Source organism: Chiloscyllium punctatum, chromosome 8, assembly GCF_047496795.1.
Source record: "Chiloscyllium punctatum isolate Juve2018m chromosome 8, sChiPun1.3, whole genome shotgun sequence".
Classification (NCBI taxonomy): Eukaryota; Metazoa; Chordata; class Chondrichthyes; order Orectolobiformes; family Hemiscylliidae; genus Chiloscyllium; species Chiloscyllium punctatum.
In genome coordinates this window covers 72565726-72593107 of record NC_092746.1, presented here as the reverse complement: position 1 = coordinate 72593107, position 27382 = coordinate 72565726, and the positions used below count along the sequence as shown (strand labels likewise).

At 40.1% G+C, this 27382-nt stretch overlaps 1 protein-coding gene across 6 annotated transcripts in view; it reads left to right on the top strand.

Annotated features, from left to right (window-relative positions):
• The window catches only part of akap9 (A kinase (PRKA) anchor protein 9), a 249318-nt gene that overhangs the window by 178839 nt on the left and 43097 nt on the right, over positions 1-27382 (top strand). For 4 of the 6 annotated variants that reach the window (XM_072575788.1, XM_072575787.1, XM_072575786.1 and 1 more), the window contains 9 exons: positions 806-925; positions 2556-2732; positions 3154-3258; positions 6671-6823; positions 11243-11374; positions 19790-20803; positions 21083-21250; positions 21785-22051; positions 26224-26284. In XM_072575788.1, coding sequence (XP_072431889.1) covers positions 806-925; positions 2556-2732; positions 3154-3258; positions 6671-6823; positions 11243-11374; positions 19790-20803; positions 21083-21250; positions 21785-22051; positions 26224-26284 — 2197 coding nt within the window. The remainder of the gene's footprint in view (positions 1-805; positions 926-2555; positions 2733-3153; positions 3259-6670; positions 6824-11242; positions 11375-19789; positions 20804-21082; positions 21251-21784; positions 22052-26223; positions 26285-27382) is intronic. The other 2 variants (XM_072575790.1, XM_072575789.1) reach the window with 2 other exon arrangements.

Sequence of the window (27382 nt, the reverse complement as noted above, 5' to 3'; positions counted from 1 at the left end):
AATCCAGTTGACTGGATCATCTCCACCGAATTCAAACCAAATGAATGTTACAGAAATGATTCCTTGTTTTTAGAAACTTCTGACCCATGATCTGATCTATTCTATTCCAATGTACATGCAGATTATGATACGAGGTCATGAAAATGTCAGATCATGGTGAACCTGACTTGTTTCCCATTAAGCTGATTGATGGAGGGAAATTAGCCCCAATTTATTGACAATACTTGTTTGCAAGTATACTGAATTTTTGAACTGTGTCCATCACAGACTTACTATTTGTAACTTTGGTTCAATGTGGACAAAGTTGCAACTTAGAGCTGCTGAGCGGTTAAAGTTTGGCGGTATGACTTTAGAAATACATCACTGCAAAACCATGTCTTTTGACTGTTCCTATTTAAGTTTTTTGTGAAGTAACAAATGCAAAATTTAAACTAAATTGACAATAAACTAACTATCAAGTCCATATGCACGTTAATTTCCTGCATTCTAGTTGTATCCATTTTGGCAATGCTGTAACTATTCCCTTATATGTTCTTCACTTCACCCATGTACATAGTAATACAAGCAAATACACCAAGACATCTTAATGCCACTAATCTATTTAGTGCAAAAATAAAAATTATATTATTTTAGTTGTACAATCAATTAAACCTTAAATTGCATAATGATCTGCAATATAATGAAAGTTGTATCTCAATTTAGGTGATATAATGCAACAAAAATGTTTATCTGAGAAAGTTATTTGATTAAATGCAGACAGAAATGCTGAAAATTGTTATGAGTGTATTGTTGTTTTTCCACACAGGAGCAGGCAATAGATCGTGAGCAGGAGAGAGATGTGTTTCAGCAAGAGATACTTAAATTAGAGCAACAACTGAAAACACCACAGAGAATCCAGCCTATCAATGATCAAAGAAATAGAGAGGTAATTTGATCAGAAAAACAAAACCCACTCATTCGATCTATATCAAGTTTACTGAGTAATCTCCAATATATTACTGCTAATGTGATTGACATTCTCTCATTCCTCACCTACCACAAAATAACATCCACTTTCATGCCAAAACTCACAAAACTGAGCACCATTGATTATTCTTTACATCAATATTTGGTTCAGTTTACATCATTAAAGTTTCAAATGATGCAGCCACTAGTGTGGTTGACTCTAACAGCCCTTTGAAGTGGCATAGTAAACCATTCAAGAAGATGCCTTACCACCAAATTTAAATTCTGATTAATTAATAATTAAAACATGTAAATCATGTTTCTAACTTAATACTGAATATTGCACCAAGTTCATATTATAATAATGAAAACGTCAAATGTAACAATGATTATAAAAGTCTGAATACCTGTTTTGGTAATTCTTGTGAATTGCAGTAACAAGTGGATGCTGCTGTTTTTAAAGTATTTGTAACAAACAGTAGCACTCTCTGCCTTGCTGTGTCTGTATGGGTCCCACTTTCAAAATTTCTTGCAATTTCAGCTAGCTTCACTTCAAAAATTGGACTTTTTGCCCAATTTGGGGCAGCACAGTGGCTCATTGGTTAGCACTGCTGCCTCACAGCGCCAGGAAACTGGGTTCGATTCCAGCCTTGGGCAACTGTGTGGAGTTTGCACATTCTCCCCGTGTCTGTGTGGGTTTCCTCTGGGTGCTCTGGTTTCCTCCCACATTCCAAAAGATGTGCAGGTCGAATGAATTGGCCAAGCTAAATTGCCCGTATTCTGGATTAGTGGTGCTGGAAGACCACAGCAGTTCAGGCAGCATCCAAGTAGCTTCGAAATCGACGTTTCGGGCAAAAGCCCTTCATGCCCGTAGTGTTAGGTGCATTAGTCAGGGGTAAATATAGGACAGTGAGCCTCGGTGTGGACTTGTTGGGCCGAAGGGCCTGTTTCCACAATGTAGGGAATCTAATCTAGAAATCAAATAGCGTGATCTGTCTTTACACTATTTCCCAAAGTGCACCATACTGCCTCCCCATTTGTTTGATTTGACACTGGAAGTTGTTGATGTCATCTTATAACTGCACATCAGTTAGTGCATGAGTCGATAACTCAACTATTTGAGGCAAGTGGTCAAATTTAGCATAGTGAAAGGCTTTGGAATTCAGAACAGTCTGGCTTAGAAATGCAACATTTATCTATTTAATTGATGGTGATATCATAAAATGTTGGCTGTGTCATTTTGTGTGCACCTATAGTTTTGATCTGTTGTTTTGAATGATTTGTCCAGAAAGGTTTGGAACAAGTTTGCATCAGTAAAAATAGCAGAAAATGATTTAATTTACAACATAAATCTCAGATCATATAGTTGCAATAAATTCTACATCAAAAACTTAATGATTTGGTCACTAAAAAACACTGTTGTCTTTCTACTTGTTTTGTTTCTTTTTCCAAGGAACCTTTATCAGTTTTTAAAAGTAATTCACCACTGATTTAATTTAGAGCATTCTTAAATTCATGGCTGATTTTTGTTTCCCCCATTGTTGTTTTAGCTTTATCAAACAAAGGTAACGAGCTAACAAGTTGTCCAATTTGACTTCATGTTTTGGTAGATGGAAAATCTTGCAGATCAGTTGAAAGACAAGACTGACCGATGCAGTGAACTTCTGCTTGCCAAGGAACAACTTCAGAGAGATGTACAAGAACGGAATGAAGAAATTGAAAAAATGGAAAACCGAGTTAGAGAATTGGAACATGCATTGATCAGTACTACTTATCCTTTGCAAACGGTAATTATTTTGACTGCTGAGTAGATATAAAGTATATGAGGATAGAGAATTTAACTTTATGAAAGGTTTGGACAAATTGGATCCAAGGAAGACTTTTTTGCCATAAACAGAATTATAGTTGCAAGTGGTCAAATTTACAAATTTTGGAAATAAAATCGAAGAGACTTTTTAAAATTAAAAATGTGTTAAGCCTGTGAATGAATTCAAGGATTTCCAGAATAAAGTTGCGGGATTCTTAACCTGTTTAAACATTTAGAGATTTACAAGATATACATCAAGGAAATGTTATTGGTAGATGAGTTAGATGGACCATAGGTTTTCTGGCTTGAAAATGATAGCTGTTGCCATGTTATTATACAGTACAACTATCACTAGTCTTTCATAATCAGACATTCTCTAATCTCCTGTTATAATTAAAAAGAATGAAGAAAGAAAATTGCACGTTGCCTTAGAAATCCAAGGAGACAACACACTTCAGATACAGCTGCAAGCAGAACGTGACGCTTTAGAGCGAAAGGAGAAGGAGGTATAAACTCATTTTTAAAACTTCTTTTTAAATTGTACTTGTGTGACATTTGAAGCCAGACTTTTAGAATTAGGATGCTTATTTTTGCTGAAATTGACATTAAGTGATGTTAATATTGTATTTCTCTGTACAAATATCCTCCTGACTTGCTGAGTGTTTCCAGCAATTACTTCTTTTCGTTGATCTGTTGGATCTGCTACATGCTAGGAAATATGATACGTTGGTATGTTATTTAACTCTATTTTCTCTCTTAAAAGAAAAATTGCTTATCTTGCATTTTTCCAGCTTGAGTGACTTTTTACTATTACACTTCTCTGTATTTTGTTTTTATTGCATGTCTGTTGGCTTGGTAGTTGTGGGAAAATATGGGCATAAAGTTTTGACACAGGTTTGAATTCTACTCAACTCAGCTCCTGCTCTGAAACTTATTGAAATGAGACATTAATATTTTTTGACAGAATCAGGAAATTGAGTGGAGAGTGATGTTAATTATACTATATTAATGTAGGGAGGTGCAAATTTGAGGAAATGACTATTCTATTCAGTACCTTCTCTATATGAAGGAAGACAGATTGTCAAAGAAATTTGCCAGGGTTGCAAAGGAAGAGGAAGCATGAGATCATGGCAAATCAAAATTTCAAAAAGGGAAAATGTCACTGCCTTCTTTATGTTCTTATGTGCTTTTCTTTGCATATTACTACAAAGTGGAATTCTAGAATTGCAAAGATTGAGGAGTCAAAAATCTTAATCCAATATGGATATAAGTTCAGAAAAGTATTGCAGTAGTGATTTTGCTTCAGTATGGAAGGGTCTGTCTTACAGAACACTTAATCAATGTCAAATACTTGATTTTTGTTTTGTTTTATGGAAAATATTTTTCCTATGAAGTCCGCAGCAGCAAATATGGACCACCCTATTTGCATTTCTTTGGTTCATTGCCTAATGTAGTTTCATTGTTCTGGATACTGTTAAAATCCTTTTCCTGGTCATAATTTTTAATGTAATCTGACGAATTTGGAGGGCAGCTATCCTTCGCATCATGGATCACCAGCAGTAATGACCTCAATAGGAAGCTGGAGGAGAAAGTGAGGACTGCAGATGCTGGAGATCAGAGCTGAAAATGTGTTGCTGGAAAAGCGCAGCAGGTCAGGCAGCATCCAAGGAACAGGAGAATCGACGTTTCGGGCATCAGCCCTTCTTCAGGAATCATTCCTGAAGAAGGGCTGATGCCCGAAATGTCGATTCTCCTGTTCCTTGGATGCTGCCTGACCTGCTGCGCTTTTCCAGCAACACATTTTCAGCTCAATAGGAATCGAGGAAAGCTTTTCACTGGATATTACCTTATCTAGCACACAGTAAAATGTCAGTATAGTTAGCTAGACCCAACCATCTTCAGCTGCTTCTGAAATGACCTTATGTTGGAAAGAAGATCAGAGTGGGATGTTTGAGGGCGATTGCACAATGCTCTGCACCACTCACAACTTTGATATAGAAGAAGTCTGTATCCATATCCAACAAACCTGGACAACATTCAGACTTGAGCTGATAAGTAACAAATAATGTTCACACCTTCTTGCTCCAAGAAGAGAGAATCTAACCATTGCATCTTGGCTTTAAATGGCATGTTACCACTGAGTTCCCCATTTTCAACATCCTGGGGGTTACCTTCGAGCAGAAACTGAACTGGAATAGGCATATGCGTACTGTGGATGCAAAAGCATTCTGCAGTGAACAACTCTATCTCCGTCCCCAGGACAAAGCAGCCTGTTTGATTAGTGTAGCATACACCAATTTCAGCATTCACTCCTTCCACCACCAAAGTACAGTGTTGTATTGTGCAGCCACTCACCAAGGCACATTCAACACTACCTTCCAAAAATGTGATCAGTCCACCTAGTAGTGCAAGATCAGCAAATATAGATACTGTTGTCATACAAGTTCCCCTTCGACTCACTTCACCATCCAGACTTGGAACAATATCACTGTTGCTTCACTGATGCTGAATCAAAAGTCTGGAATTCCTTTTCTAACAGCACTGCAGATGTACCTACACTTAATGGATTGCAGTGATTCATTTAAGGCAGCTCACCAACAATTATCAAGAGCAAATAGGGACAGACAATAAATGCTGACCCGTGCAGTGACGCCCAAATGTATGAATTGATAAAAGAAAAACTTGAGGTGACTGTAAAATCAAGACCATACATATTTAAGCAGACATGGAGTCACCATTTCTTAAAAAGGTCACTGGATAATACATAACAAGGGTATCACAAGTCACTCGTCCGTAGCCTTTGTCTTTGGATTCTATTATTTATTAGCTTTAGTCTTTTGCATGTAATTCTACATCCACGTTACGTACCTTGGAAGATTTGACATTTACAAGGAGACATGATTCATATTTGAAGATAGTGAGAGGAGGTAAATACAATGTGATACTCATGTGCATTAAAGCACCTGTTTAGTTAAGTGCTTTATCTTGTGCTGCAGGTTTTGTGTGACTTAAAGTAAATTGGAAAAAATATGAGCATATGAAATATAAGCTGTGTTATTCTGGTATGTTTCTAAATAGTTTTAAAACTTGAGATGTATATTAGGATGCATCTAATTACACTACTCTTGTGTGCCTAGAAGTCAATTTTGGAATTTTTATTTTTGACATCAAGTTCCTTCCTGGGCTTTATCTCATCTTGCCTCAGTGATTTCTTGCAGTCCTATTGCTTATGCACAATATTTGTTTGCTGATTATTGCATGTAATGTTGATTTTGAAATTCACCACCAAACTATCGTCCTTTGATGTGGAGATGCCAGTGTTGGGCCATTGGGAAGACTCTATTATCTTCTACCATGCCTTTGCATCCAGGCTTTTTACATACTGTGAAATTTACCAACATTTTGTTCAACTTGTTTCCTTAACTCTTTTCTACCTCTTTTCATTTCCTCCAATCTACAAACCATTCTCCCAGATTTTGCTGATTTAAAAAATGTTAAATAGGTACCTCACTTTGTTATGTAATGAAATGTCATAAGCACTTTTCTCACATGCGATGTGGTTATCAGTGGCATTGCCAACATTTGTTGCCCATCAATAATTGCTCTTTACCTGAGTAGCTTGGTAGCCCATTTCAGAGGGTAGTTAAGAACCAACATTATTTCTGTGGATTTGGAATCACCTGTAGCCACATCATGTATAGACAGCAGCTTTCCTTTCCTAAAGGGCATTGTGTTTTTACAACAATCAGCATTGATTAGATGGTGCCATTAGACTAGCCCGTCCCTTAATTCCAGATTTTATTGAATTCAGATTTTACTATTTGCCATGTTGAGACTTAAATCAATGTCCCCACAACATTAACCAGAGCTTTGAAATAGTTGATTAAATTTCTTGGATTGGAATTTGTTTAATTACAGATAGCAAACCTAGAAGAACAATTGGAGCAGTTTAGGGAAGAGCTATTAAATAAGAATGAAGAAGTTCAGCAGTTGCTTATGCAGTTAGAAATTCAGAAGAAAGAAGCTGCCACCCAGTTGCAAGAGATTCAGCACGAAAACAAGCGACTTGAGGTAAGGATGTTGCTGCCATTAATTAGTTCAAGGTCCAATCTGATGTAACCTTCAGTAAAGCATTCAACTGTGATAAGTTATTTGACTTTGTATAACCTTAAATAAATTAATTTTGAATTCACTATCACCAGGCAGCAATCTTTCAGAATATTTTTGAGTCCAGCTTCAGAACTGGTCTTCCTGAAATATTATGGTAGCCTCCTTTTGAATTCATGATTATCCTTATCATTTAGGAGAGTTTAATATGTCTACTTGATCCCTCCATACCTGAAAGTTAATATCTCATCTCTACTTCTTTCCTCTGAAGTCTTTGAACATATGTAGCCTCCCAAATTGTTACCCAAAACTCCTGGGACTCTAAGTTTAAACCCTTCCAGTCAGGTTTCTGCCACAACCACAGTGTTTTTACCAAAGACATTAATTATATCTTACACGAAAAGATCAGGAAAACTATTACTCCTCTTCCTCCTCGACTTATTTGCAGTTTTTGCAAATTTAATCACAACATCTCCTTCTGCTATCTCTCCATTGTTGCCTAGCTGGGTATCTCTGCACTCATCTGGTTCTACTCATTTAACCGGAGATCAGCATTCCTTCACACTTACCTCTGGTATCCCGCATACCTTTGTTCTCCCTTGTATTCTTATTTACAAGCCCCCTGATGTGACATCATCCAAAAACACACTTCCACCTGGACACTGACAACACCCAGCTCTACCCTCACCACCACTTTTCTTCACCACGTCAGACCGCTTATTGGACATCCAGTGCTGCATTAGCAGAAATTTCATCCAATTAAAGGTTAGAAAGACTAAAGCTATTATCTAAGGTTACCATCATTAACTCATTATTATCACCCTTCCTGGCAACTGTTGGAAGGTGAACCAGCCTCTTTGTGACATTGGTACCATGTTTGACTCCTTATAGTGGTGGACAGTGTGGAAGATTGTTGCAGGGGGACTTGGGTAAACTGCAGAATTGGGCTGAGAGGTGGCAAATGCAGCTAAATGTGAGGTGATTCACTTTGGGAAGAATAACAGGAAGGCAGAATACTGGGTCAATGGAAATATTCTTGGCAATGTTGATGTTCAGAGGGATCTTGGTGTCCGTGTACATAGATCCCTGAAAGTTGCCACCCAGGTGGATAGTGCTGTTAAGAAGGCATACGGTGTGTTAGGTTTCATTGGGAGAGAGATTGAGTTCCGGGACCGCAATATCATGCTGCAACTATACAAAATGCAGGTGTGTCCGCACTTGGAATATTGTGTACAGTTCTGGTCTCCCCATTACAGGAAGGATGTGGAAAAGGTGCAGAGGAGATTTACCAGAATGTTCCCTGGTCTGGAGGGAAGCTCTTATTAGGAAAGGCTGAGAGACTTGGGTCTGTTCTCATTGGAGAGAAGAAGGCTAAGGGGGGGATTAGATAGAGACATACAAGATGATCAGAGGACTAGATAGTGTAGACAGAGAGAGTCTTTTTCCTAGGATGATGATGTCAGCTTGTACGAGGGGGGCATAACTACAAATTGAGGGGTGATAGATTTAAGACAGATGTTAGAGGCAGTTTCTTTACACAGAGAGTGGTAAGAGTGTGGAATGCCCTACCTGCTAATGTAGTCAACTCAGCCACATTAGGAAGATTTAAACAATCCTTAGATAAGTGCATGGATGATGATGGAATAGTGTAGGGGGACGACCTGAGAATAGTTCACAGCTTGGCGCAACATCGAGGGCTGAAGGGCCTGTTCTGCCCTGGATTGTTCTATGTTCTATACCTACACCATCACAAATGTTGCCTTATTTCCATCTTTGTGGTATCGCCTAACTCTATCCCTGCATCAGCTCATCTGCTCACATTATCCATGCTTTTTTTTTGTCTCTAAACTTGGCTATTGCCAATGTCCTAACTTGCACCAATTCTTGTTCTCCCATCAGTTCTATATTTGCTGATCTGCAGTGGCTTCTGGTTAAACACAGCCCCAAATGAAATGTTCATACGAGTTTTCAAATCCCTCCTTCCTATCTTTGGAATCTCCTAGAACTCTGCTACCCTCAAAGATATCTCCCTATTAATTTAATTCTAACTTCCTGGGTATCCTTGATTTTTAATTGTCTACCATTGGTGCTGGGTTTTCAGTTAGAGTCATAGAGATGTACAGGACTGAAACAGACCCTTCGATCCAACTCGTCAGTGCTGACCAGATATCCCAACCCAATCTAATCCCACCTGCCAGCACTTGGCCCATTTCCCTCCAAACCCTTCCTATTCATATACCCATCCAGATGCCTTTTAAATGTTGCAATTGTACCAGCCTCCACCACTTCCTCTGTCAGCTCATTCCATACACGTACCACCCTCTGCGTGAATATGTTGCCCGTAGGTGTTTCATATCTTTCCCGTCTCACCCTAAACCTATGCCCTCTAGTTCTGGACTTCACGACCCCAGAGAAAAGATCTTGTGTATTTATCCTATCCATGTCCCTCATGATTTTATAAACCTCTAAAAGGTCACCCCTCAGCCTCTGATGCTCCAGGGAAAACAACCCTAGCCTATTCAACCTCTCCCTATAGCTCAAATCTTATTAATCATAAATGCACAAACAATGCAATGGAAAACAGAGCTCTAAGTAGTCAACATGAATTGCCACTGATCAATGCTGTTGAAAATTCAATCTGCCCTAAACTTCTCACCAATTAAAGAAAATATGGGTTGTTTGTAAAAGACAGCAGAATTAGAGATATTTAGACTCATAGAGAGGTACAGCATGGAAATGGACCCTTCGGTCCAACCTGTCCATGCCGTCCAGATGTCCCACCTGCCAGCAGCCGGCCCACATCCCTTCAAACCCTTCCTATTCATATACCCATCCAAATCACTCTTAACTGTTGCAATTGTACCAGCCTCTATCACATCCTCTGGCAGCTCCTTCCATACACGAATTCAAACAGCAAAGGCGGTAACAGTGCAGGTCCTTCCTTCCTTCCTTCCTTCCTTCCTTCCTTCCTTCCTTCCTTCCTTCCTTCCTTCCTTCCTTCCTTCCTTCCTTCCTTCCTTCCTTCCTTCCTTCCTTCCTTCCTTCCTTCCTTCCTTCCTTCCTTCCTTCCTTCCTTCCTTCGCTCCCCCGGGCGCCCCGGTCCCGTCTAACGGCCCAAAGTAGGTGGCTAAGGACCCATACCGCCCACATGTCCATGCGCAGTAGGACAGCCATGGGAAATACACGGTTTACAGGAATAGGGTAGGGAAATTGCTAAGGTTGGGACCCTGTTCAGAGAGTCGGTGTAGACTCAGTGGACTGAATGGCCTAAAAGCAAATTACTGCAGATGCTGGAATCCGAAACCAAAAGAGAAAGCGCTGGAAAATCTCAGCAGGTCTGGCAGCATCTGTAAGGAGAGAAAAGAGCTAACATTTGATGTTTGTCAAATCGTTAGTTAGACTCGAAACATCAGCTATTCATTGTCTTCAGCTGTTCCTTGATATAACATAGAATGCATCCAATTTGGTATGTGTAATGCTGGAAACCTTAGCAGAAGGCTGAATTGAATGTGGTACTTTTGACTGAAGATGGATGAAAATACTTTGTTCAGCCTTGTCTTTTGCAATGATGTACCAGACTCCCCATCCTTGACAACTGAGAGAATTGTGAAAGAACTTCCTGTTGGTTGTTTAATTGTCCACCACCATCCACAACTGAACATGGCAGGATTTCAGACTGTAGATCAGATCCTTCAATTGTCAGATTGCTTTGCCTTGTCCATGGCATGCTGTTTCCACTGTTTGGTAACTGCTTCCCCTGTGCTGTAACTTCAGTAGGTTGGCATATCATTTTTAGATAGGATTGATGTTGTTCTTGACATGCCATCCCAAGCTTTTAATTGTACTAGGATAATGCCCACAGCCTTGATGATATTACGGTTGGATGATATTCTATAATGAGGTAACTGATTGTGTTTGAAACAAAAGTTGTCACTGGTGGTCCACAGCATCACAGGGATGCCCGTTATTGGCCAGGTAAGCCTTCTATTTAAACAGATGGTTGTAAACGTAGCAGCTCTGTCTGTTGCTCTCAATGGATGTATCAAAAAATTCCTAAAGATCTGCCCTGAGTAAAAGTATCTAGTTGTAACTGCATAGGTTTGCTTTGTTGACTGTGAATATGGTTCATTTTTAATCTTATATGCTTAGTTTTGAATATAAAAGACTTAGTTTGTATGGAACGGGTAGGAGTACTTCTTTGACTTAATTTTTAAATATGAAGTAGAAGCTTTTTCCTCAGTATATGTTGCCAGATAGTAAATCTAGATGTTGAGAACAATGCAGCTTTTGTGAATTTGTAACTTTGTTGCAGTCAGATTTAATTTTTTTTTAAATCCTTAACTATTCCTGTTTTAAAATTATGTCCTATCCTTCACATGGCAGGATGAAGTGGACAGCTTGCATTCATCAGGCAATCATTGCTCATCTGTTGGGAATTTGTCTCAAACCCTAAAGGAAAGAGATCAAGAATTAGAAAAACTCAGTGAACAGCTTGAACTCCCTTCTGACAATAAGGTCAGTAAAATTAAACTAATAGTATCACTGGATATGAGCTATTTCTACAATATGTATTGAAGATAAATAGATATGTAAGGATTTCAAACCACTGATTTGTGTAGTTCCCTTCCTGTAACCCTCCGAACCAATTACTTCATGCATTTTAAATTGAGGCTCAGCAATTAGGAAGATTTCTTTTAAAGAATTGTGCCTTCCTTTGAGTTTTACAAATTTTAGTTGTTCATAGACAGAATATGATATGGTTTGCAATATCTTCTCTTGTCTCCTATCTAAAAGAATACTGAGGGGCTAACTGATTTAAGTGATGATTACAATTGGCCCAGATAAAATATAAGACCAGGGGGGCACATTTAAGGTGAGGAGTAAGTTGTTTAGAGGCAATCCGAGGAGAAATAGAAATATGGAGCACATACTGCCTAGTGTGTTGTGGAGTCATCTGGATGAGCCTTAAATACCAGTAGGATATAGACAAGTGCAGGTAAATGGCATTGGTGTGAACAAAAGACAAAGAAAATTACAGTGCAGGAGCAGGCTTTTCAGCCCTCTAAGCCTGTGCCGATTCAGATCCTCTATCTAAACCTATTGCCTATTTTCCAAAGATCTGTATCCCTCTGCTCCTTGCCCATTCATGTACCTGTCTAAATACATCTTAAAAGATGCTCTACCACCTCCGCTGGCAATGTGTTCCAGATATCCACCACCCTCTGTGTAAAGAACTTTCCATGCATATTTCCCTTAAACTTTTCCCCTCTCACCTTGAACTCGTGACCCTGAGTATTTGAGCCCCCTCACTCTGTGTGTGTGTGTGTGTGTGTGTGTGTGTGTGTGTGTGTGTGTGTGTGTGTGTCTTGGGGGGTGGGGGGGAGAAGCTTCTTGCTATCCTATACCTGTCGTCTATACCTCTTATGATTTTGACGACCTCAATCAGGTCTCCCCCCCCCAACCTCTGTTTTTCTAATGAAAATAATCCTAATCTACTCATCCTCTCCTCATAGTTAACACCCTGCATACCAGGCAACATCCTGGTGAAGCTCCTCTGCACCCTCTCCTAGGCATCCACATCCTTCTGGTAGTATGGTAACCAGAATTGTACACAGTATTCCAAATGTGGCCTAGCTAAAGTCCTACACAATTGTAATGTGACCTGCCGATTCAATGCCCCGTCTGATGGAGGAAAGCATGCTGCATGCCTTCTTGACCACACTACTGACCTCCATTGCCACCTTCAGGTACAATGGACCTGAACACCCAGATCTCTCTGTACGTCAGTTTTCCCCAGGGCTTTTCCACTTATCATATAGTTTGCTCTTGAATTGGATCTTCCAAAATGCATCACTTCGCATTTGCCCAGATTGAACTCCATCTGCTATTTCTCTGCCCAACTCTCCAATCTATATATATTCTGCTCCATTCTCTGACAGTCCCTTCACTATCTGTTACTCCATTTATGTTCATGTCATCTGCAAACTTGCTAATCAGACCACCTATACCTTCCTTCAGATCATTTATGTATATTACAAACAACAATGGTCCCAGCATGGAGCACCACTTGTCACAGTTGTCCATTTTAAGAAACTCCTTTCTACTACTACTACTGTGTCTCCTCTTGCCCAGCCAGTTCTCCATCCATCTAACTACTGCACCCTGGACCCCATGCGACTTCACTTTCTCCAGCAGCCTACCATGGGAACCTTACCAAATGCCTTATTGAAGTCCACGTATATGTCATCTTCTGACCTTCTGTACACAAAACCATGCTGCCTAGACAAAGGTATGGCAGTTGATTTGCAAGTCAAGAATCATGTGTGACTTGGAAGGGAAATAGTAATGTTCCCATTATTCTGCTGTTGTCTTTTTGACATGGTAAAAGTATGAAAGGTTTGAAGGATGATGGCCAGCTGCTTCTGTGCATCTTGTGGAAAGTAAACCCTTAAGGCACATTATGGAGGAGAGAATGTTTGAGGTGGTGGACGAGGTAAAAATCAAATACATTGCTTTGTCCTGGATTATGTTGAGCTTCTTGAGTGTTGCTGGAGCTAGAGACAAATGGAGAATATTCAGTCATACTCCTGACTTGGATGTAGACGTAAGAGGTATGGTTAGAAAGTTTGCAAATGACATCAAAATTGGTGGTGTGGTGGGTTGTAAGAAGACTACCTCAGAGTACAATAGGATCTTGATCAGAACTGGGCCAAGGAGTGCCAGTTGCAGTTTAATTTAGATAAATATTAGGTGCTGCATTTTGGAAAGGCAAATCAGGGCAGGACTGAAAGACTTGGTAAAGTCCTTGGGAGTGTTACTGAGCAAAGAGATCTTGGAGTGCAGGTTCATAGTTCCTTGAAAGTGGAGTCTCTGGTAGATAGAATAGTGAAGAAGGCATTTGGTATGCTCTCCTTTATTGGTCAGTGCATTGAGTATAGGAGTTGGGAGGTTATATTGCCGCTGTACAGGCCTAACTGTGGTTAGGCCACAGTTGAAATACTGCCCGCATTTCCTGGTCTCTCTGCTATACTTAAAACTTAAATGGATTCAGAATAGATTTAGAAGGATGTTGCCAGTTGGTCATGGTCCTTTTTGCCTTTGATCTTGCAAGTTTATTTCCCTCAATTTTGTAACAAATTTCATTTTGAAATATTTCATTTTGAAATAATTCATTACCCCACACACTTGTCAATAGACAGTAGGTGCAGGAGTAGGCCATTCAGCCCTTCTAGCCTGCACCGCCCTTCAATATGATCATGGCTAATCATTCCTAATCAGTATCCTCTTCCTGCCTTATCTCCATAACCCTTGATTCCACTATCTTTGAGAGCGCTATCCAACTCTTTCTTAAATGAATCCAGAGACTGGGCCTCCACTGCCCTCTGGGGCAGAGCATTCCACACAGCCACCACTCTCTGGGTGAAGAAGTTTCTCCTCATTTCTGTCCTAAATGGTCTATCCCGTATTTTTAAGCTGTGTCCTCTGGTTCGGCACTCACCCATCAGCAGAAACATGTTTCCTGCTGCAAGAGTGTCCAATCCTTTCATAATCTTATATGTCTCAATCAGACCCCCTCTCAGTCTTCTAAATTTAAGGGTATACAAGCCCAGTCGCTTCAGTCTTTCAGTGTAAGGTAATCCCGCCATTCCAGGAATTGACCTCGTGAACCTACGCTGCACTCCCTCAATAGCCAGAATGTCTTTCCTCAAATTTGGAGACCAGAACTGCACACAATACTCCAGGTGTGGTCTCACCAGGGCCTTATACAGCTGCAGAAGCACCTTTTTGCTTCTATACTCAATTCCTCTTGTTATGAAGGCCAGCATGCTATTAGCCTTCTTCACTACCTGCTGTACCTGCATGCTTGCCTTCACTGACTGATGTACAAGAACACCCAGATCTCTCTCTACTGCCCCTTTACCTAAATTGATTCCATTGAGGTAGTAGTCTGCCTTCCTGTTCTTGCCACCAAAGTGGATAACCATACATTTATCCACATTAAACTGCATCTGCCCACTCACCTAACTTGTCCAGGTCACCCTGTAATCTCCTAACATCCTCATCACATTTCACCCTGCCACCCAGCTTTGTATCATCAGCAAATTTGCTAATGTTATTGCTGATACCATCTTCTATGTCATTAACATGTATTGTAAAAAGCTGCGGTCCCAGCACTGATCCCTGCGGTACCCCACTGGTCATTGCCTGCCATTGTCATCAGAGGACTGCATGTCAATGAAAAGGCTGATGAAGATTCCAACTGTAAACACAATTGGTGGCAGGACAAGAAGCCATTACTGCAGATGAACTGACACTATTGAATAGGTAATAGTGAAAGTATGTGAGGGCCGCTTTAGTGAGTTGGACAACTTAGGAGTAGTGTTGTAAGAGGGTGGTGTAGCTGAAGTCGAAGTTTGCCAAGTGATCAAGGTCAAGGAAACATTATGGTCAAGATATTAATTGTGTCTTAGATTTGGGCATTTCGGTGGAGATGTGGCTTTCAGGGGTGGTTTGGGAAATTGTTTGTAAAGAGTTACAGGAAAGTTGTGAATGAATTTGGGCAGTGACAGAGTGTTGTAATATTTTGGAGTGGATAGGAGCTTTGGGGAAGTACTTTGCGAGGAAATAGCTAGAGTTTTTTTGAGAATAAGGATCATGTTTTTTTTGAACTGGAGGAGAATCTTAAATGCGCTGTCAGAACTCTATATAAATGATAATTAGTTTATCCATAGCTCGCCATAAACAATATATAGTACAATGCAAACAATAGTATAGTCACAGTACTGCATCTTCCTGACATTATGGAAATTTACCCAGGTGTATCCTCTGCGTGCACGCACACACACATGGACAAGCCCAACTCATTCACTTTCCCCACTATCAGTCGACTCGTGATCAACAGTAGTAAAAAGGATTATCAACTGTGCTGTGAAGCAGCATTTGCTCAGCAATGTTCTGCTCATTCGGGCTCAGTATTGGGTTCCGTCTGGGTCACTCAGCTCCTGATCTCACTAGTCATAGTTCAAACATGGTCAAAAGAACTGAACTACAGAGGAGAGGTGTCAGTGACTGTTTGTTTACATCAAGGCTACATTTGAATGAAAATAGCATTCAGGATCCCTTACAAATCTAGAGTCAATGGAAATCAGAGAAAACTCTGCACTGGTTGCAGTCATACTTATGGCTGGTATGGGGGGAGGGTTATGCTTGTGAGCCAGTCATCTCAACTCCAGGGTATCTCTGCAGGAGTTCCTCAAGATAGTGTCCTATGCTCATCCATCTTCCAATATTTTATCAATGACCTTCCCTCCATTATAAAGTCAGAAATGGGGATGTTCACTGATTGCAAAATTTTCAGAACCATTTGTGACTATTTAGATACAGAGGTAGCATTTCATTAGCTCAAGATTGATGCCCAGAGATAACTCCAGAAATCGATGGGCATATGGGAAATGAAAGCTTAAAAGATTCAACAATATACTTGCCACCATGATGTGAAGCATTTTTGAAGCCACCAGATCACTTGCAGCACAAGATCAAGTGGACAAAGCTCTCTTTTTAGTCACAGAATAGACTTTCTTCTATTAAGCATGCCATCCATCAGTGTTCAAGACAGCGTTTTCAAAACTCAAGTTATCCCCCAGAACCTGTGGGAGGGAGATGCATCCTTGAAGTTTCAGATACTTCTGATTAGGTCACCCCCCAAAGTAGATTGTTTAGGTTGAGAGTGCTAGGCCTTTAGGTTGAGAGTGCTAGGCCTTTTCTCATTGGAACGGCGAAGGATGAGGGGTGACTTGATAGAGGTTTATAAGATGATCAGGGCAATAGATAGAGTAGACAGTCAGAGACTTTTTCCCCGGGTACAACAGAGTGTTACAAGTGGACATAAATTTAAGGTGAAGGGTGGAAAGTGTAGGGGGGATGTCAGGGGTAGGTTCTTTACCCAGAGAGTGGTGGGGGCGTGGAATGCGCTGCCTGTTGGAGTGGCAGAGTCAGAATCATTGGTGACCTTTAAGCGGCAATTGGATAGGTACATGGATAGGTGCTTAAGCTAGGACAAATGTTCGGCACAACATCATGGCCCAAAGGGCCTGTTCTGTGCTGTATGTTCTAAAATATTAAAGCACTGGAGGTAATGTATTAGATTAAGGATTGGCTAATTGACAGAAAACAGTCTGTAGAAATAGATGGATAATTCTCATATTGGCATGCTGTGGCTCATAGGATACAAGAGCTAGTACTTGGACATGGACAGAGTGGACGTGGAGATGATGTCTCCACAATAGGAGAGACTAGGATTGAGTGCACAGCCCCAAAGTGAAGGGACAACCCCTTAGAACTGAGATAAGGGTGAATTTCTTTAGGCAGAGTGTGGTGAATCAGTGGAACTCATTGCTGCAGAAGGCCAAGTCATTGAATGTATTTATGACCAAGGTAGAAAGGTTTTTGATGAGTAAGGGGATTAAGGGTTAAGGGGAGAAGGCAGGAGAATGTGGTTGAGAAACTTACCAACCATGATGGAATGATGGAGCAAACTGACTAAATGTTTTAATTCTACTTCTATATCTTATGATCTTATGGCCCCAGCATCTCACAGTTTATATTAATCATTTGGATGTGGGTCCAAATGTAACATTTCCAAATTTGCAGATGATACAAAACTAAAGTGAAAATGTGTGATGTGAGGAAGATGTAAAGTATCTTGAAGAAGATTTGGACAGGCTTATTGATTGGGCAAGAGTATAGCAAGTGGAATGAAATATGGAAAAATGAGAGGTTATCCATTTTGCTGGGAGGAACAGATGTGTAGAGTATTTCTTAAATGGTAGGAAGTTGGAAAATGTAGATATACAAAAGGACCCAAGGTTCATTAGGTTGCTGAAAGCTAAAATACAGGTGCAGCAAATTTTTAGAAAAGCCAATGAAATGTTAGCCTTTTTTGCAAGTGGATTTGAGTACAGGAGAAATGAAGTCTTGCTTCAACTGGATAGGAGCTTAGTTAAACCGCACTTGGAATGCTGTGTGTTTTGGTCTCCTTACCTCAAAGGATACTGTTGCCATATATCTATTGGTCACTCTAGACCTGTATTTTCTAGAGTTTTGAAAAATGACAGGTGATCTCATTGAAACCTATAAAATACTTTGAGATAGGAAACATAGATGCCGACAAGATGTGCTGCCATTTAGGTCTGAGATGTGGAGTCATTTATTTTATTCAGATAATGGTAAATCTTTAGAATTCTGTACCTCAAAGGGCTGTGCAAGCCTAGTCTTTGACACTCTTTATTTTAAACATAATCTATTAGTGGAGTAAAGGGTTATAGGAATTTCTTTTTGGATTAGTGGTGCTGGAAGAGCACAGCAGTTCAAGCAGCATCCGAGGAGCAGCAAAATCGACGTTTTGGGCAAAAGCCCTTCATCAGGAATAAAGGCAGAGAGCCTGAAGGGTGGAGAGATAAGCTAGAGGAGGGTGGGGGTGGAGAGAAAGTAGCATCGAGTACAATAGGTGACTGGGAGAGGGGATGGTGATAGGTCAGGGAGGAGGGTGGAGTGGATAGGTGGAAAAGAAGATAGGCAGGTAAGACAAGTCATGTGGACAGTGCTGAGCTGGAAGTTTAGAACTAGGGTGAGGTGGGGGAAGGGGAAATGAGGAAACTCTTGAAGTCTACATTGATGCCCTGGGGTTGAAGTGTTCCAAGGCGGAAGATGAGGCGTTCTTTCTCCAGGCGTCTGGTGGTGAGGGAGCAGTGGTAAAGGAGGCCCAGGACCTCCATGTCCTCGGCAGAGTGGGAGGGGGAGTTGAAATGTTGGGCCACAGGGCGGAGTGGTTGATTGATACGGGTGTCCCAGAGATGTTCCCTAAAGCGCTCTGCTAGGAGGCGTCCAGTCTCTCCAATGTAGAGGAGACCGCATCGGGAGCAACGGATGCAATAAATAATATTAGTGGATGTGCAGGTAAAACTTTGGATGTGGAAGGCTCCTTTAGGGCCTTGGATGGAGGTGAGGGAGGAGGTGTGGGCGCAGGTTTTGCAGTTCCTGCGGTGGCAGGGGAAGGTGCTAGGATGGAGGGTGGGTTGTAGGGGGGCGTGGACCTGACCAGGTAGTCACGGAGGGAACGGTCTTTGCGGAAGGCGGAAAGGGGTGGGAAGGGAAATATATCCCTAGTGGTGGAGTCTTTTTGGAGGTGGCGGAAATATCGGCGGATGATTTGGTTTATGCGAAGGTTGGTAGGGTGGAAGGTGAGCACCAGGGGCGTTCTGTCCTTGTTACGGTTGGAGGGGTGGGGTCTGAGGGTGGAGGTACGGGATGTGGACGAGATGCGTTGGAGGGCATCTTTAACTACGTGGGAAGGGAAATTGCAGTCTCTAAAGAAGGAGGCCATCTGGTGTGTTCTGTGGTGGAACTGGTCCTTCTGGGAGCAGATATGGTGGAGGAATTGGGAATACGGGATGGCTTTTTGCAAGAGATAGGGTGGGAAGAGGTGTAATCCAGGTAGCTGTGGGAGTTGGTGGGTTTGTAAAAAATGTCAGTGTTATAGGAATAGTCTGGCTAAAGGGCATTGAAGTATTTGACCAGCAAAGATTGTATTAAATCGTGGAACAGTCTCATTGGGCTGAATGGCCAACTCCTGTGTTATGGATTGTTATTTTGAGAACAGGGAGTCTGAGATTCAGAGGAAACACAAGAGAAGGTCCCCAACAGAAGGAAGTAAAGGTAGAATTAATGGGTTTGGGATGAACGCAGCAAGCAAAATATGCATCTGAATTGAGAGGAAGTTCATGATTACATTGAATTAACAGTGCTTGGGAAATTCACAGCTCTGTAACATGGATGAAAAAAACAAGAGAAGCTAAAATACTTTTAAAATTATAGAATTTCTAGAATTATATAAAAGTGTATGTAATTGTGTCAATGATTTTTATCTTTTAGATGATTCAGAAAAAGAACGAACATATGAAAGAACTGGAAGCCCAAATAGAATTCCTAAAATGTGATCAACAGCGCCTAAAAAAGTATCATGAGGAAGAGGTTGAACAGTTAAATGAAGTAATAGAAAAGTTGCAGTTGGAACTGACAAATGTAACGACATTGGAATTAGTTCCTTCTGAAGATGCAGAAAATTTGAAACTTCAGCTTGACAAGGTGATGGAAGAAAAAGAGCTGCTGCAGCAACAAATAGATAAGCTAAGTGAAGAGTTAATATTTACACAGCAGAAACTAGAACAAAACAGAATGTTGCAATCTCAGAGCTTAGAATTGATAAAAATCCAAGCAGAGAAAAAGGATACTTTTCCAGAATCCGTTCAAGACTCCATCAGTAGTGTGGAATTCCGAATTCAGGAATTGCAAGCAACCATTGAAAAGAAAGAGAAAGAGTTGGATTCATGTTACCTTCAAATACAAAGCCTAAAGGATCAAGCCCAAACTAAAACTAAAGAACATGAAAACCAAATACTCACTCTGGAAGAGGCTGTAAGGGAAAAGGTAGCAACAATTCTAGTGAGCGAAGCACAGTTAAAGGCAGTGCAACAGCAAATAAGGGTATGTGTTGAACAACGAAGGGGTCAAATTAAAGAAACAGATACTACTTCAATTGGAATGGAGGCATCATCTTTGGAGCAGCTAGAGGAAGGAGAAAAAACACAGACGTGGCCAGTAGACTCCAAAGATACCAATCAAATAATTCCAGAGAAACAAGGCATGATAAATATTGAACACCAAACAGAAGAATTAATCAAGTTAAGAGAGCAGTTAACTGAGGTGCAACAGCAGTTAATTGATCTCCAAAAAGAACTTGAAATGGAAAGGAAAGTGCTTTCAATTACTCGAAAAGAAGCCACAGAAAAAGAAGAGAAATTAATTGAGTTGCATCAAATGATGGAAGAGAAGAAAGAACAAAGAAAAGAACAAGATAGTGGAAGACAGATTTCAACATCATTAATTGTAAATATCACCTAGCTATTAATTAGTTATTATTAACTGTACAGTGCTGCTTTGCCAAGAATAGTTTTAAGCAAGATTCATAAGACCAGTTTACTATTACCTGATAAGCTGTAGAGTTTCTTTATGGCTAGGTAAATCCAGTCAAACTGAGAGATTATAATTACTGAGTATAATTTATTTCATAGTTAACCTTTTAGTATGAAAAAACTTCGCCATCCAGAACTCTGCTGAAGTATTCATTGTATAGCGCTGATAACGCTTCATAATTTTGCCTTGCAGGCTGATCAAGAGCAAGTTTCATGTTTAATAAATCCTGTTCAACAAGGTGCCACCTCAGTAACTGCCCTGACTTTGGAACTGGAACAAGTCAAAGCTGAAGCTGAAGAAACTAAAGAACAATTAAACAACTACAGAAACCAGACTGAGAAACTCAAAGAAGATTTACAGGTAAAAAACTACCATTTTTATATTATGAAACAGTTTTTTGTTGTGCAGCCCAGGGGTGATGTACTCAGCAAGGTGATTTTCTCCTCTTGCTGTTTCCCCATCATTATTTTGCTCTTGCTGTCATCATCTTTGTCTTGCATCTCTTGGTCCCTGATGCAATCTTCAGTATTGTTATATATGTTGTAATATATAAACTTGAAGATCCGTACTATCTTGCAATTTGATTATGCTTTTGAGGAAAAGGATTATCAACTTCTGTTAATAGCTGAGACAGTTTATCTCTAGAACATTTTAAAAATGATTGCTCATAATTACAGATTGGATTTCTTTATTGTAATTAAGAGGGATATTTACTTTTTAAAATCCTTTGTATTTGTACAAATGCACAGGTCCTCTCAAAGTGTGATATTGTATAATTCAGAAAATGTACCTTTAAATCTGATCAGTTGCCAGGATCCAGAAGATTGCCTGGGAAGTCTGCTGACAGCAAACCAAAAATGTGCTAAAAACCTGAACTGCCTTTCTTTTATTTAGGCAAAAGCATTAACTATAATAAATCTTCAGGAAAACTTCAACATTGCAAAGGAAGCCTTACGCAAAGAGAAAGGCATCAGTTTGGAACATGAAGAACAAACTCCTCAAAAATGCATTATCAAAGAAAGACCAATAAAAAGCCTGGTAGACTCTGCAGTCCAAAGCAAAATACTGATTTCTGATATTACTGGAGCAACATCAACCACAAATGTAGAAGACCAAACTAATTGTAAATCATATATTAGTTCTTCGGAGGAAATTACAAAAGTAAGTCAAAGCTTTGAAGAACTTAATCAACTACAAGAACTCCATGGTGTAGAAATAGCCAAACTGGAAGCTAAATATTCTGCTGAAATAGAAGCATTGATACAGTACCGTACAACATAAATGAATACACCGAGAGAAGAATATCATTCTCTCAAAACAGTGATTAACAGCTCAAGACTGGTTACATCAATTTCAGTAATGAATGTACAAATGTCAGAATTTACCCAGTAATTTTGTTTAAGCAGTTGAACAGTTTTGTTTAAGCTGTTGCATTCATAACAAGTTAAAGCGTTTGCGTTGGATTATTTATTCCAGCATAGTAAGAGTTGCACTGTGAGATCCCCTGTGCACTTCGATATTCTGATCTCTTGCACGTCCCCAATTTCTGTTGCTCCAACAATGGTTTCAAACCTTCAGCTGCCCACATCCTGTTCAATATTGTTGTCCTTCCACCCTCATTTGGGACACTTCATAAATCTTCTGCTTAACCAAGCCTTTGATCACCAGTCCAAAAATCTCCTTAGGTGGCTAAGTTGCAAATGGTGTTCAATAACATTCGAGTCCAGTGACCCTTCATCAGAACTGGACTTGTCACAACTTGAAGTGTTAACTCTGTTTGTCGCTTCACAGATGCTATTGGACTTGCTGAGTTTCTCCAGCATTTCTGTTTCAGATTTCCAGCATCCACAGTTCTTTGTTTTTTATGTTTCTCATGTTATGCGTGCAGCTGAGCCCTAGAGCAGTTCAACAGGTTTGGCAAGTTTTCTCTTGTTAGTCTTGGACAGGGCTCACAGTCTGGGATATTTAATGCTGAAATATGAAGAAATGTCTTCATTCAGAAAGAGGTAAACCCATGGAATTCTTCAACATGAATGGCTGTGGAGGGCAAGGCACTGGCTATATTTCAGAAAAAAGTAGATTTCAAGTCACTACAAGAATCAAGGAGTATAGGGAGAGAATGAGAGTATAACATAGATGTAGATGATCAGCTATGGTCATGTTGAATGGCAAACAAGCTCGATGGACTAAATGGCCTACTCCTATTTTCTATGTTTCGGTGGAAGATATGCATTGTAAAATCGTCACAAATATTCCAGTGATTATAAAACTAAACATATTTGAAGCAAATTTTATTAGCAGTATTTGAAAAACATGTTCTTATCTCATTTCAGGATCTGAAATTTGCACTTGAATATCAAAAAAAATTGTTTCAAATCGAAGGAAGCCATCAACCCACCATGTCTATGCCAGATCTCTAAATCAGCTGCTTACTTAATGCCACTTCTCTCTGCAACTCTTCATTTTCTTCCTTTGTAAATAACCATCTAATTCTCTTTTGAATGCTTCCATTGAATTGGCCTTCTCCATACTTTCTGGCAGTGCATTCCAAATCTTAACCACTTGTGACAAAGGTGTTTATTGTACACCTTAACTTTAAATCTATGCCCTCTCATTCCTGATCCTTTCACAAGTCAATCCTCTCACTAGACTGTTGTGCAGTCTAGTGGTCGAAGAGGTGGGGGGGGGGGACAGGAATAGAATTTGGGCACCTGCATGGTGTGCGCACTGGGTCGCAGCGGTGTCTGCTTGAGCATTGCTGTGACGGTGGGTGCAGTTTTTCGGAGTGGTGGCATGAGTGTGGTTCAGGATGATTGGCATGCTGCCCCCAGCGGCGGGGGAGGAGCTGGCAGATAGGGTGGGGATTTCGGAGTGCCAGGGGTGGGTGGTGGCTTTCAGAGGCCCCCCCTTGAACATTCATCCCCCCCCCACCCCCCAAGTTTGGTGTAATTACACTGCTCATCTTAGGGGTTATGAATGTTTTCATGCTATAAATGGCTGCATAACTATCCGCTGATAACTCTAATTGATTAATGCATGTTTACAAACATTTATACACATTTACATGCTGTGGATTCATGAATTCTTTATTGCAATAGGAACTCTTGTCTTTGTCTTGTTTTTTAAACTGTTTGGACTAAATAATGCATCAACAAAACTGGTTCTTGAAGATATTCAAACTGAGAGATTCCACACAGAAAACCATTTGATAGCTTTCTCCAGGCTGCCTTCGGAGAACTGAAGCTTTCTACTGACTTTAGTAAATTCAACAATTGTGCTTATAGTGCACACAAAAAGATTCAGATAACATTTATGTCAGAACACAACAGTGCAGTTAGAAACCGTGTTGGCTGTTAAGTGACAGATTCTAGATTGGAGTGGTGCTGGGGCGGCACGGCAGTTCGGGCGGCGTCTGGGGAGCGGGAGGGTCGACATTTCGGGCGGGGGCCCTTCATCAGGCTCTATTTCATCAGGAATGGAGCCTGGTGAGGGGCTTTTGCCCGGGGCATCGATTTACCTGCTCCTCGGATGCTGCCTGGACTGTTGTGTTTTTCCAGCACCACTCTAATCTAGAATCTGGTTTCCAGCATCTGCAGTCTTTGTTTTTACCCTGTTAGGTGACAGAGAAAATGAAAACCTTTCCTTTAAAGCTGCCAACTTTGAATTATTTTTTAAAAAACAAACACAGGAACTGGAGTAAACCATTCAGACTGTCAAGCATGCTGTGCCATTTAGATTATGCCTGATCAGGTACAACTTTTTTTTTAAATGAACTATTTCTATCTCTCAAAGAGGCTGAACAGGCTGGGGCTGTTTTCTCTGGAGCATCGGAGGCTGAGGGGTGGCCTTATAGAGGTTTACAAAATTATGAGGGGCATGGATAGGATAAATAGACAAAGTCTTTTCCCTGGGGTGTGGGAATCCAGAACTAAAGGGCATAGGTTTAGTGTGCAAGGAGAAAGATATAAAAGAGACCTAAGGGGCAACCTTTTCACGCAGAGGGTGGTACGTGTATGGAATGAGCTGCCAGAGGATGTGGTGGAGGCTGATACAATTGTAACATTTTAGAGGCATTTGGATGGGTATATGAATAGGAAGGGTTTGGAAGGATATGGGCCGGGCGCTGGCAGGTGGGTTGGGATATCTGGTCGGCATGGACAGGTTGGACCGAAGGGTCTGTTTCCATGCTGTACACCTCTATGACAAGTGGGAGCATCTTCTCCCAATCTGTTCTGTCCAGATTCCACATGACTTTCAACACTTCTTTCTGATCCCTCGTCAGCATGCTGTAAGGAACAATTCCAAGCTCTGCAATCCATTTTCATAACTGAAATTCCTCTTCTATAGAACTATTCTTGTAAATCTCTTTTGCACTCTTTCCAATACCCAAGCTTCCTTCCTAAAGTGCAGTGCCCAGAACTAGACACAGTATTCCAACTGAGGCTGAATAAATTTCTTATATATCTTCAATATAATCTCCTTGCTCTTGGCTTTTACTGAAAATTCTATACATAAAACTTGCTGTAGCGTCAACGTCAGAAGATTTTTTTGTGTAATTCCTTGCAGTGACAAAATCTGTGAACGGTATTCCTTTTAGCCATTCCTGCTTTGCTCTTTCTTCTTAGCAAAGGGATTTCACCTTAATTTCATTTGCTTCACTCTTTTCAGACTGGTGGTTGTGTGTCCACTCATGACAACGAAACTTTCCCCTTTGAATTGACCAATATTTGTTGAAATATGATCAGGTGAAATGCTGCAAATTATTTAAGGCAACATTAATGGATGAGGACTGAAGCAAGGGCACAAATAAAATTAGCAATGGTGAGACAAAATCTGGTACTGTTTTGAAGAGGATAAAGTACAGGCAGGTGTTGTTCTATTGGGCTGGCAGTGGTGGCTCATTTAACTGTACAGAAAAGGACTTCATTTTTGAAAATGATATTTTTAAAAATACAACAAAAAAGCATTTGCCCTCATCCATCTTGCACAGTAGGAATCCTGGACAGGGACATTTCAGAGCTAAAGTGAATCTACCATGATTCTTCCAGTGTGTCACCCTGGAACTTGGAACAGATCCAAACCAGTTCTTAAAATAGTTTGACATTATTTCTAGTAGAATTTCATTTAAGTTTATGCTATAATAATGACTGTAGATGTTGTGGTGATGCCATTGCTATTTTTATGGCATGCATCCTATTTATTTTCTATTATAAACTATATTCCTTTTTTTTGTTGCCTTGGGTATTTTATACAGCTTTTATTTTTTGACAGATATTTAATTGCTAGTGTTAAATTATGTTCTAAAAAATTTTGTCAATTTTTCCTACGCTCAGGCTTATCTTGGTCAACCAGAACCATCAATCACATTACAACTCAGGGATAACAATGTCAGTGGTAAGAACATTTTATTACTCAATACTTTTCCATAACTATCTTTTTTTAAAATTTGAGCCAATCTCCAATACTCGTTAGAAAGGATATGGTTTAGTTTGAAAATATAAGATTTGTTATTTGTACCTATATAGGCTTAATACCTTGTGATGTTACATTATAAGTAATATATAAATACAAATTATTACTAAGAATGTAATTTGGGAATAAATTATGCATTGAATTAGTACAGGACCTTTTTGCCTATTTAATTCTAATTTACTCAATACTGATTGGATGAAAGTATCTTCTTTCTTTTGGTTGTAAGGAGTTGCAACAACAGGTTCAGCTCTCTCTGTAATATTCCTGCGCTTTCAGTGTAATGGTGAGGTTAGAAACTTAATTGAACATTGTCAAATGTGGAATTATAGGGAAGAAGAATAAGAATGTGAGCCATGACATGCTCTTAAAGTCTTTTCAGAGGAACACGTGTTGGTCAATAGTAAAGTGGACAATGGCAGTGTTGAAAATGTGAAGGGTTAGTATCTGGAAAGAGAGCTATCCAGTATGTCAATGTGCATGGAGCTGTCTGATGGTCAGCAGTTTAGTGGGAATGGGTTTCAAGGCAGTAGGGGTTTTGGATTTTTTGAATAAGATGAACTATAAAGGGCTGTAAATGGCAAAGCACTGTGGATTCAAGGTTAAGCTGTGAAATAACTAAAAGCTTGGCTTGCTGAGCAAGGTGAAGTGAGGGGAAGGAGGAGAGGCAATTGAACAGATAGTCTCGGTTTTTGTTAATAAAAGCATCCTCCAATTGCTGGAAATTAGAACTGAAGCAGTAAAGGAGAGAGATTTAAAAGGAAAAGGCAAAAGCTAGACTTGTATTTATGTAGTCTCTTCGAAGACCCCTCAAAATGGGTTACACAGCAAGCTTAATACTTGTGAAATGTAATCAGTATTAAGGAATTGGAAAGGGAATGTGAAGAGCATTTTTATAATATGTTCATGGAATATGGGTATTACTGGCAAGTACAGCAATTATTGTCCTAAAAAAGATGGTGATGAGCCAGCTTGGAATGGCTGAATTCCATGTAAGGTAGGTATATTTACTGTATTTTTGGT